The sequence below is a fragment of the Dryobates pubescens genome, chromosome 6 (genome assembly GCF_014839835.1).
Source record: "Dryobates pubescens isolate bDryPub1 chromosome 6, bDryPub1.pri, whole genome shotgun sequence".
NCBI lineage: Eukaryota > Metazoa > Chordata > Aves > Piciformes > Picidae > Dryobates > Dryobates pubescens.
The window spans coordinates 16,638,193-16,650,910 of record NC_071617.1 but is presented as its reverse complement, the minus strand read 5'-3'; the positions used below and the strand labels follow the sequence as shown (position 1 = coordinate 16,650,910).

Below are 12,718 nucleotides of genomic sequence, written 5' to 3'. Positions count from 1 at the left end.
CCCGGAAACACCACCCGCGCTCCGCCGGTGCCGGTCATGGAGAGGGAGGAGGAAGCGGCAACCCTGGCCTTGATGGACCAAGCCCTCGATGTGGTCAGTGTGGGTGGGGGTTTCCGCCTCCCACCGCTTCCCCGGTCGTGGGGATGCAGGAAGCCGGGCTTCGCTCTCCCGGCGCGGGGAAGCCTTGGAGGAGGCCTGAGGGGAGAGGAAACCCCGAGGCGGGCAGGCGGGCCGGGGTCTGGTTCATGACAGCACCGAAAGGGCGGGAGAACGGGGGTTCACTGAGGCTGGTTCATGCCTCCCTCAAGTAACGTGCTGCTCCTTGTGTTCGTCTGTCTGTCTGTCCTGCAGGCCAAGGAGGCGCTGGAGAACGGGGAGGTTCCCGTTGGTTGCCTCCTGGTGTACCAAGGCGAGGTCATAGGGAGGGGCAGGAACGAGGTCAACGAGACGAAGAACGTGAGTTGGGGAGGGCGCCGGCGAGGCTGCTGCTGCTGGCCGTCCTGCGGCGGCGGGGCACGGATTGGCTCTCACCTGGCCGTCACAGGAGGGTTTGGGAAGGTCACGGACAGTTCTCAGAAAGTGACATCTTGGCGACTGCGCGCAGTGAGAAAGCAAGCGGGTGCCAAGAGTAACGGTGTATGTAGAAACCGAAGTGGGGAAGATTGTAAAGTCATGGTGTAAACTGTCAGCCCTGTAAGGTGTTCAGGCTTCGGCTGTATTCTCTGGAGGCTTCTAAAGTCACCTGTGGGGCGAGAGTGAGAAAAGAGTGACTTGTGACTTTCTGTTGAAATTCTTTCCTTGGACACTCTGGAAACAGTTCATGTTGTTATCAAACTAGCATTTCAGAGGGTAAGGTTATCTGAAAAGTAATGAACTATTGGAGATCCGACTCTGTTGCTGCTCTAGAAAAAAAGGCCATCTAAATAAAGGAATAAATCATGATCAGTCTTATTTTGGAAGAGATGGGGGATGAGAAGGAATTGAAAAGTGGGTTTGTATAAAGTTACAGAACATGTAGGGTAGCAAAATCTCACATCTTCCATGGACAAAAGTGTTCTTTCAAAAAAAGTATTCCCTGTAAGTTTTAGACCTGATGCTTGGAATTTTAAACATCAAATTAGATCATGTGTGTCCTGAGAGCCATTAAAGCCAACAGAGATTTTGTACAAACGGAGATTTTGTATAAATGAATCTGATTGGAGGACCTGACTGTTTTATATTAGATGTCTCAAATCTGAAAATACAATCAAAGGTAAAAAAATTAGTCTTTTCAGCTCAAAAATGCAACAGTGAAGATGAATCAATGAGCAAATTTATGCAACAGGACAATCCATAATGTATTAAGAGAATTTCAGTATAATTCAAGGAAGCCAGGTGAAAGACTAGCTAGGTATCTCCATTTAAATGGAGTAAATGTAAAACACTACAGGGAAGCAGAGACTTCTTGGGGAAATTGTGCCAGAGATCTTAATGCTGTTTAAAAATCATGCTTGAGTAAACAGGCAACATAATCATAGAATCACAGGATTGTCAGGGCTGGAAGGGACCTCAAAGATCATCTAGTTCCAACCCCCCTGCCATGGGCAGGGACACCTCACACTAGATCAGGTTGCCCAGATCCCCACCCAGCCTGGCCTTAAAAATCTCCAGGGATGGGGCTTCTGCCACCTCCCTGGGCAACCTGTTCCAGTGTCTCACCACCCTCATGGTGAAGAACTTCTTCCCAACATCCAATCTGAATCTACCCACTTCTAGTTTTGCTCCATTCCCCCTAGTCCTATCACTGCCTGACATCTTAAAAAGTCCCTTCCCAGCTTTCTTGTAGGTACCCTTAAGATACTGGGAGGCCACAATAAGGTCCCCTCAGAGCCTTCTCTTCTCCAGACTGAATAGCCCCAACTCTCTCAGTCTGTCTCCATAGGACAAGTGATGAGTCTGCAAAAAAAATAATCAGAACCAACGTAGAAGTACAAAGGGAAGCTTTTGGACATTGTTGTTGTTATCATCAGTGTTGTCTGAAGGTACATACTTAAATAGCCCAATTTTAAAAAATTGCCCACTTTTTGGAAGCAGTAAACTGCTAATATCTTTGAAAGCCAAGCTTTTTTCTATTTCTGTTCAGCTAAAGTTAGAATTCTTTTGTGGCTTAATTTTCATAAATAACTTGCATTAGAGTGATTGGAAATGCTGGGTACTCAGTGCTGCTAAATTTTGTATCAGATACTTAATTGCTCCCTATTATCTAAAAGAAAATGTAAGCTTGAAAGAGGCACTTGCTGAGAAATGTGAATGCAGGAAATAGTTTTCAGTTTTCTCCTAATGATTTCTGACATCATGTAGGAACAATCGTGGCAAAAAAATAACCCCTCTTGAACAACTGAGGCAGTTCCAGCAGACATCATACATTTTAAAACTAAGTTGTTATTCCACCTCATATTGGAGGAATTGTCTAGAACATTATTCCTCAGATGACTACAAAACATCTGATTTCCAGTTTTAAACTTTTCATGGGCCATTTATACATCTCTTTTCTTGTGCCAGCATCATCCATTATTTTACATGGCTTCGATGTATTTAAAGTCATATTCCCTTTTGGGTTTATGTTTTTCCCTGTTTTCCCCAAGCCAACTGTTTAATCTTCTCTTAGAGGATAAGCTTTCTTTCCATGCTCATTCTAATAATTCTTGTATACATATATTTCAGCTTTGATTCATCTTTCTTGAACAATTTACTGTAACTTTATTCCAGATGGACTTTCTCTTGTGCCTTGTTTAGTAATAATAGCACTTCCTATTCTCCCTGAAAGTAATTCCATGCATCTTTTGTGGAGCTTCCTTGGTCTTTTACACAGTTTTGTTACTCTTCATTTGTTGTTTTGATTTTTACTCTTGCCTATAAAGCCATCCTCTATAAGGCTTCTTGAATGACACTCTAACCCTGTGTCTTCTGTTATCTTCCATGTGATGAAAGATAATTGGCTGTTCTCTGTGTTTTTCCAGCTGATGCCAGTATCACAACTGAAACCATTTAAGCAAAATGATCTTTGAGTGTCTTTACTAGTTAGTTCCCTCTGGACAAATACTTGGCCTTTCAAGGCAGCTTCTCTTTGCTTGCTCACCTTACAGTGTTATATTGTTTTCCCCAGACAGACAATAATGTCATGTGTTACGCTGTGCCAGATATGTTGTAGAAGTCCAGAGAGATGAGATTGGTGTTTCTTTTGCTTAGAAAAAAGCATTTCTGAAATAAAGTATCTGGCTTAATTTGGTGTCAATTCTTAATGCAAATCATCATTGTATTTGGTTTCATTTTCCTTTTATAGACTAGTCCTTATAATATTACCTTCAGAAGTTTGTTCTGTTTTCTGTTTTGTTGTTGAGACTATCCTGGATCTTTAGATGTCAGAATTGTATCCCCTTCCTATTTTTCATCACAGTGACTCTGTTTGCTCTTACAGATTTCAGTCATGATACTCTTCCTTAATGCATTAAAAGCATTACTGTGAGACTGGCAGCTTCATCCCAAGATCTTTATTCTTTTCCTGATGGAGATGATCTGTCAGCTTCGGGGTTTGCCCTTCATCCCTCTTCACAGTCTCAAGCTGCACCAGGGGAGGTTTAGGCTGGATGTTAGGAAGAAATTCTTCACAGAAAGAGTGATTTGCCATTGGAATGTGCTGCCCAGGGAGGTGGTGGAGTCACCGTCACTGGAGGTGTTTAAGAAGAGACTGGATGAGGCACTTGTTGCCATGGTTTAGTTGATTAATTAGTATTGGGTGATAGGTTGGACTCAATGATCTTGAAGATCTTTTCCAACCTGGTTAATTCTATTCTATTCTATTCTATTCTATTCTATTCTATTCTATTCTATTCTATTCTATTCTATTCTATTCTAATTCTATTCCATGTCCTAGGCAGCTTCATAATTTTAAAGCCCTAATTGGTGCTTTCATACCATTATTCTGCCTTTTGACCATATTCTCTGCATCATTTTGATTGAAAAGGCAAAATACGAGTATTGTTTGGGAGTAGTACTATAATTATATTTGAGCCTCATTTCAATGTCACTGTAGTAGTTCTAACTCCTTTTTCACATGTTTTGTCTCAAGGTATTTTTACCTTTTATGTAATCTTGTTTTGAAAGGTTGATGTTTGGTGATTCTTCCTTTAAGCTTTGCTTGCTGACCTCCACGTTGTGGCTTTGTAATACACTGGCTGTCATTACTCCTTGAAAACTTTCTTCCACTTTTCACAAATGATAGTTTATCTGCAGTTAGATCTTCAATCCTTCCCTGCAATTCTGCCCTTGCTTGGAAACCAACTTACCACTAAGCTGTGTGTCAAATAAATTGAGTCAAAGTTCTCTTTAAGTAGGTCCCTGCATCTTCTGATCTGACTGACTGGAGTTAGGAGCAGGTAATGTCTTCTTTATGCCCTCCTTCATTCTGCTCCTAAACTGAGCATTTTGGTGAAAATATTTGGTTGCTGAAAGCTGTACAATTTTTTTCAGTCTCTTTCCTGTCACTCTGAATACTTTGTCTCTGTCCTGCATGTCTATAGTGAAGTATGTTAATGTTGGAGGTATTGTCGCTCACTCTCTGGAAGTTAACTTGCAAAGTTATGGAGCATCATCACATTCCTCTAGAAAAAAAAGTTGCTGTTTTAAGAGGTAAGTTTATATATAGCTTTTGGCTCCATTTTGTATATTTTAAAATAGTTAGGCATGTCATTACTTGTATTCATTGGGCAATAGTGCAACAAATGTCTGTGTAAGACTCTGTTTTCAACAACCTGGCAATACAAGCTTGTGTTTCTTTGGCAGCTCCCATGCTTGCTTGTGGGTCTTGCCACAGACCAACCTGAGCATTATCTTTCTTGTATGTGAGCCTTCTCAACTAGACCAACAATAAACCTTTTGGGTTTTGGCATCTTTATTCCCATGTGTGATGCAGTCATTTGCTTCCCACTAAAATCCTCTCTGTCTTGGATCCATTGCTGACTTATCTCTTTGTCATCTCCTCTTGGGTCATTGGGTCATCCTGGGTCTTTGCCCAGGAACATCTTGCAAGTACAGTATGCAGTAATAGAAAATGAAATATTGTTTGCACTCTTAAATTGCTAATGAAGGCGTAAGATAATGTGGAACTTTGAGCTTTGGTCCTTTTTACATTCGCCTGTTAATGGTGGTTTGAGATTTAGAAGGTAAGCTTTTATTTGTCTATAAAATGTTTGCCACAGTTTAGGACACTATTTTAAGGCTTTGTCAAAGCTTTTTTCCCCACTGATGTCAGCTTCAGATAATTTCTCCTTGGAACACCACTTGCAATGACCAATTCTCTTCTTTCCTTGCTACTTCAACCTGCTTTCATTTTCTTGATTTAAAATAATGTATTCATAGATACTGGCAAGTTAAAAAACCAGTTTCTATAAGAGTATAGAAGCTTATGAATTGAGTCAGTGACTCAAAATGAAAATCATCCTTTTTTGTACGCTGTTTTACACACAGCAAATCAATAAAATATAAAATAAGTAAATACAATACAAATAAAATACAAAATAAAGCTCAATACAAAATAAAATCTTAGAATAGACATAGAAGGTTAGGTTTTAACTCTCATCTTGTTCTTGAGAGGGAACTTTACCAGATGCTTAAGGAAGGACCTCAAGAAACAAGACAGTAGTGTAAACCTTCCCCTTGCATATCCTTTCTGCACCTGAAAGTGAATAGCTTAGTGACTTCCAGAGTCCAAGACTGTACCTGGATCATTGTTTCTGATAGCTATCTGTGCACATATCCTTCATGAATTTGTCTAAACCATTTTGAACTCGTTTTCGGCTTCCATAGCATCCTGTGGCAATGAGTCCCCCAATTTAATTATGTGCTTTGTGAAAGAGGACTTCCTTTTGTTTGTTTAAATCTGCTGCCTGGTAATTTCATTGGGTGCCCGCTTGTTAGGAGAAATAATACATCACTATTTACTATTTGCTTTTTCACATTTCTCTTGGTTTTTCTAAAGCTCTACTGCAGTCATCTGAACTCACAGATACAGTCAGGAGTTTTCCAAGTTAAAAGCTGTAGATTAAGTTGAGGATGCCCCTGCTTGCTGCAGAGGGGGTTGGACTAGCTGACCTTTGGAGGTCCCTTTCAAGCTAGACCATTCTATGATTAGTTAGTCTCAGTATGGAGACTGTTCTGTAACTTGGGTAATACTTTCTCACCCTGTGTTGAATTTGTCCTGGTGTTGCCATGTCTTCATGAGGTAAGGATGACCAAATCAGTATGTATTACTTAAGATGTGGATGCACTGAGATCTAGTAATAATCTGTATTAGTGTAATCTCTTCTGTGTTGCCATCTTCTGTTGCCACAGAAGCTGGTACGACTTTATGTCTTCATGGCTTCTTGTAACTCGCACTCCCAAGATCTTCAGAGGCCTAAAGCTACTTGGTGTACTCAGTATAAAGCAGTATCATAGGCTAGAGACCTCTGATCTGAGGGGCACCCAACGTGCACTTTGGAGTTACGGTAGCTGTAGTGGTTGAGGCATTACTGTGCCAGAGGGCATTCTGATTTGTCTCCGTAAGGTATATGCACTGGGACTTAAGCTGTTGTGATCTCATTTATTCAACTAGGGAACCTTCATGGCTACATTTTGCTAGCAGGTCTGGAAGAATCATTTCTGTGTACTGATTCACATCCATATTTGCACAGACTGGGTTCAGATCGTAAGTGCACTCATGGAGGTTTGGGGGATTTTTTAAGTGTGTTTACCATGCTTTGATTTGCATCTCAGAGATGGAGACTATATTGAGAAGATGCACAAGCACCTAATGCATTCCAGCTGTTGCTAGGAATATACCATTCATGGGACTAACCTGGGGCTGGGCCAGTGTGAACTCCCATGAATCAGTGCTGAGTCCTGCTCTACAGATACATCCCTCTTGCACTGCACTATTTGCTGATGTAGGCATAGGCAGAATAGGTCTCTGTAAGATTTTAAAAACATTTTTAAACAATATTAAACTTATACATGAGTCCTTATACATGAGGACTTATATAAACTTATACATGAGTCCTTTGTGATACATTGCAAAGCATCTCACAGTGTTAAAACATTAACCGAAATTCATGTATTGAGAGGCAGCTATCTCAGGTCACAGAAAGACATACACAGCAAAGGTGCAAGTATCATTTGGATCAATTCTTAGTCTAATGCCTGTGTCAAAAAATACCCCTTTTCCAGAATATATTAAAAAGAAGGAAAATAATAGCAGGCTTAATTCAAATAAGCATCAGGCTTTGTAACTGGAGAGTCCTTTCATACCTAGTACTTTGTGATATTTTTTCTGTGACATTTGATTGGCAAAATACGCTGCTGCAGACATTCCAGAGCAATGCTGGGGCATTACTGATTGCTTTTGTCTCTCTCTAATTCAAAGTCAACACTTCTGTTCAGGTTTTTCATGCCATTACCTATTGCTGTGACCTCTGAGATGCTCATCATTCAGTTGCCTTGTATTAAAAAAGGAGAAATCAATATTCTTTCTTTCATGTGATCAGGCATATGCTGAAATCCCTACCTATTACTTGGGGAACTGACTGCTAGGCAGCATTAAACCTGATGTAAACTGAAAGTACTGTGTCTACACAGTAGGCCAGGCAATTCCAGAATGAAAATATTGCATGTTCACAGTGTACTCATTCTGAGCAGGCACAGTAATATTGTCAGAGGGAGCAGAAGGTGCCAGCTAGGAGCAATTGCTTAATATTTCTAGAGAAAGTAACCTGGCCTGCATTCTTGTTATTAGAAGCACAGTGGCCTAGATGGGTTGTTAGAGTGGGCTTTATGTGTCCATTAAACCTCAGGTGGAGCTTTCATGTCTTGTCTTACTATGGAGTCAAGACAGAGAGAACTTCAGAGCAGACTCTCTGCCTAGGAACAGTTAGAAGAAAAAACCTGTTTTGAGTGTGTGGATCTTGTATGTCCCCATGCAGTGCTACAGGCTAGGGTCAGAGTGGCTGGAGAGCGGCCAAACCAAAAGGAACCTGAGGGTACTGGTTGATTGTAGGCTGAACATGAGCCAGCAGTGTGCCCAGGTGGCCAAGAAGGCCAGTGGCATCCTGGCCTGTGTCAGGAACAGTGTGGCCAGCAGGAGCAGGGAGGTCATTCTGCCCCTGTGCTCAGCACTGGTTAGGCCGCACCTTGAGTACTGTGTCCAGTTCTGGGCCCCTCAGTTTAGGAAGGATATTGACCTGCTGGAACGTGTCCAGAGAAGGGCAACAAAACTGGTGAGGGGTTTGGAGCACAAGCCCTATGAGGAGAGATTGAGGGAGCTGGGGATGCTTAGCCTGGAGAAGAGGAGGCTCAGGGGAGACCTTATTACTGTCTACAATAACCTGAAGGGAGGTTGTAGCCAGAAGGGGTTGGTCTCTTTTCCCAGGCAGCCACTAACAGCACATGTGGACACAGTGGAGGTTTAGGCTGGATGTTAGGAAGAAGTTCTTCACAGAAAGAGTGACTGGCCATTGGAATGGGCTGCCCAGGGAGGTTGTGGATTCACCATCACTGGAAGTGGTTTAGTTGATTAGATGGTGTTTGGTGATAGGTTGGACTTGATGATCTCGAAGGTCTTTTCCAACCTGGTTAATTCAATTCTATTCTGTTCTGTTCTATTCTGTGTATGACATGGAGGTCGAGTATATTCTTTCCTGGGCTGAGTATTTCTTCTGCTGTTTGGGTTGCATGAACCTTCTTCTTCCACTTGATCTAGTAAAGAGGTGTACTAAAAGAAGGCTTCTCAAAAAAGAGCATTGTGTCTTTAAACTGAGGTGAAAATAATTCCATGTTTTATGGATGTCAGGCATTGTGCCTTTGACTTGAAATAATATTTTTATGACATGGGATTTTATTTCATTTGTAATCTGTACAGATAAGAGTGAGAAGCTTGGAACTGTGAATCAATGCAAACTTTTAAGAAAGTGTTTCTTTTTCTCCCCTAGGCTACTCGACACGCGGAAATGGTGGTAATTGATCGGGTCCTTGAGTGGTGCAAGCAGCACAACAGAGATTACACAGAAGTGTTCGCGGATTCGGTGCTGTACGTAACGGTAGAGCCTTGTATCATGTGTGCCGCTGCCCTGCGCTTGATGAGTATCCTTTCATGCTGGGAAACCATACCTAAGAATGTTACTCTTTTGGCAGTAAGCCCATAGAGAAGGGCTTGATGCTGCCAGGCAGAGCCAACAGGGGTACCATCTTGAGGTTTGAGTGTGCACCCACATCCATTTACTGCACGGTAGACAGTAAGAGGCTGAAGGATAAAGGAGAAATGGTGCAGTTATGACAACAATTTCCTTAGGGATATAAAAGGACATTTTGAGATATCTGTTATTATGTAAAATGACCTAATCTCAGATCAGTGTCAGTTTTGACTGCTGTAACAACCATTAAACCATGGCTGTATGCCTTATGCTTCTTTTCTGAGAAAACCTGGGTGTGCATCTTCTGCCATACATCTTATATGTAAGAAGAAAGTTCTGATTTTATGAGGGAGGAACTGTAATGCAAACTAATTTAGTTTGGAAAGTGCAATCACATGTTAGTGACATTTAATGACTACTTAAATCAAGCTACTGTACTTCTTGCTTGTTTTTCACTTTATGCCTTAACTCATTCACATAAATTCCACGGGTCCTATATGGCTGTCGAAATGAGCGGTTTGGAGGCTGTGGCTCAATTTTGAGCATCTCATCTGATGATATGGTAAACACAGGAGAACCATTTGAAGTAAGCTATAAAATGTTTTCCTTTGTTTTTCAGCTAGGGAACTGTGTCTAGCTTTGTTATCATGCTTTAAGAATGTTACACATCAGTTTAAGACTGGATGTTAGGGAGAAGTTCTTCACCATGAGGGTGGTGAGACACTGGAACAGGTTGCCCAGGGAGGTGGCAGAAGCCTCATCCCTCAAAGTTTTTAAGGCCAGGCTGGATGGGGCTCTGGGCAACCTGGTCTAGTGCGAAGTGTCCCTGCCCATGGCAGGGGGGTTGGAACTAGATAATCCTTGAGGTCCCTTCCAACCCTGACAATCCTATGATTCTATAAGAGAACTTGGATGAAAGATGATCAGAAGTTAAGTAAACTTGACTTTACAAGAAAATAATGTAAATAAATTAAGCCCTTAAATTAAAGAAAATTGAGGAAAAGCCTGATGAAAGTCTTAAAGTATTTGAAAGCATGCATCAGGAAGGAAAGGAAAGAATTCTACTCAAGGATCAAGGTGAGAATTAAATATATCTAAAATATGTGTAATACTTGGAACAGTAAGTATATGCTGCAGGAAGAGATAAGAGAAAATTTATTTTAAACTGTAGAATTCACAAACATAATCAATAAAGATCAAGTAACTGCAGCTTACTAAGTTACTGGTTTCTCACTGAGCCACTGGAAATTACTGTATTTTTGCTCCCATACATGAGGTAAAATGCATTATCTTAGACCTCCTTTCTAGTACCAGAACAAGAGGACACAGTCTCAGGCTGCGCCAGGGGAGGTATAGGTTGATGTGAGGAAGAAGTTCTATACAGAGAGAGTGATTGCCCATTGGAATGGGCTGCCTGGGGAGGTGGTGGAGTCGCCGTTACTGGTGGTTTTCAGGAGGAGACTTGATGGGGTGCTTGGTGCCATGGGTTAGTTGTTTAGGTGGTGTTGGATTGGTTGATGGGTTGGATGCGATGATCTTGAAGGTCTCTTCCAACCTGGTTTATTCTATATTCTATAGTTCAAATGTCAGAATAAATGTAGACTGCAAAAGTAGCAGAGGAGACTTAGTTTAGGTGTCAGGAAACTCTGAACAGTAAAGATACTGAAGGGCTAGAACAGAGTGAGGAGAGTAAGGCATCTCTGTCATTTAAGATAGGCTGGACAAGCATTCGGTGGAGGTACAGTATACACCAATCCAGACACTTTACAGCATTATCCTAGCACATCCATACACCTGTACATATACACAGGGGATTTTTAACATTATATTTATTACACAGTATGCAGTTATCAATGCTCCTGCCTCGCAGGATACTGATGAGGCCTCATAGAGATCTTTTCCTCACTTAACATTTATGATATAATGCATGTTAAAAATAATTAGGTCATTTCAGCATTGTAAATAAGCACTAAAGGCTTAAGGCTCAAAAAGACTTTCAGTCAGCAACATTAAGCACATTAAGCATCTTTCTGTCAGGGTGCTTGTGAGAGCAGCACCTGAGTTACTACATATAGTCAGTATTGGGAGAGTGTTCATTTACTAACGTTGGCATGTGGTATTTAGTTTTTCTGTTTTCTTTCTCTCAGAAGAAAGAAAGGAGAAGATTCTTGCTACTACAAATCTTTCCCTTGTTTCTGCAGGCAACTGAGTGGGATGTATAGGTGTAATTCATTATTTTATAGTGGAGCTGGAGATTCATTTAGTGTTAATGACATTCAAACACTTTCTCATTAATGTTCATGGCCTGGTAAAATCCTTCTTGAGGTTAGATCAGTAAGGTCTGAGAGGTGACTGTTATGAACAACGAACAGATGTGTGGATTAATGTTTTCTGGCAGAAACCCTATCTACAAATACTTAGGTGTATGTCTTAACATTTCCAAGTGCTTGAGGAGGATCTGAAGTCGGAAACACATTAGAAAGAAACACACACATTAGAAAGAAATTAGAGATTGCATAAAAAATTTATAAAAGCCACTAAGAAAGCTTGTTTTGCTAAGTTCCACAGAATCACAGAATTATTGGGGCTGGAATAGATCTCTGAGATCATCAAGTCGTCTGGCCCATGACCTAACACCACATCAACTAGACCATCTCACTAAGTGCCACATCCAGGCTTTCCTTAAACACCTCCAGGGACGGTGACTCCACCACTTTAAGTTACTAGAGAAATTACTCTACTGAGCCTCACATAGTATTTTTCGAGTATATTAGGTATTCAATCTGTAAAGGAAATTTTCTGACCCCCAAAATGTTGAAGTGGGATAGACAATAAAGTTGTTTACAATTATTCTGTACTTGAGGCATTATTGTGAGGCATGGAGTATGTTACTCTCTGATGTGCTCATGAACATCATTCTGATCTGAACAGTGCGTTTCTGGCTATCGTGCCAAAGAAGCAGTGGAATTGTTAAAAGCTTTCTACAGGCAAGAAAATCCCAACGGTAGGTTTCACATTAATGGATCCATTTTGGTCCCAACCTCATTTAAAAGAATGCTGGCACTGGTATTACTATAATTCACTCCTAATGTTTTTTTTCTCCCTATCTCTTCTTGGCAGCACCAAAATCAAAAGTACGGAAAAAGGACCATCGTAATTAGCCCTACTGTGACAGGAGACAGAAGCTTACCAAAAATGATACATAAAGGTTTTTTCAGCATCCTTTCTTTTGTCTAATGTTCTGTACAGAGTTTTTACTAATAGGATACTTACTACATGTTCCTGTGATTCTATGCACGTGATTTCTTGTTCTCATACATCACCAAACAGAAGAATAAGCGGCTTTTTCTAGAAAGAGGAGCATCTGTGGTCCTTGAAGACCTGAGAAAAGACCATTGATTATAACAGTTCATTGTTTTTATACCCCCTCTACCCTAAGACGAATTCTCAGAAGTAACTCCTGAAAGTAACATAGAAATGTAGACAGGTGTATCAGCAGAACTGCATGTCTCAGTCTG

At 41.0% G+C, this 12,718-nt stretch overlaps 1 protein-coding gene across 1 annotated transcript; it reads left to right on the top strand.

The window, feature by feature from the left end:
* The first annotated feature begins 6 nt into the window (after positions 1–6).
* Positions 7–12,480, top strand: ADAT2 (adenosine deaminase tRNA specific 2). The gene is made up of 6 exons (XM_054162672.1): positions 7–93; positions 352–456; positions 9,000–9,150; positions 9,680–9,786; positions 12,132–12,204; positions 12,321–12,480. The coding sequence occupies exons 1-6, from the start codon at positions 37–39 to the stop codon at positions 12,359–12,361; spliced, it is 534 nt and encodes a 177-aa protein (XP_054018647.1). The 5' UTR covers positions 7–36; the 3' UTR covers positions 12,362–12,480.
* Positions 12,481–12,718: the final 238 nt, after the last annotated feature.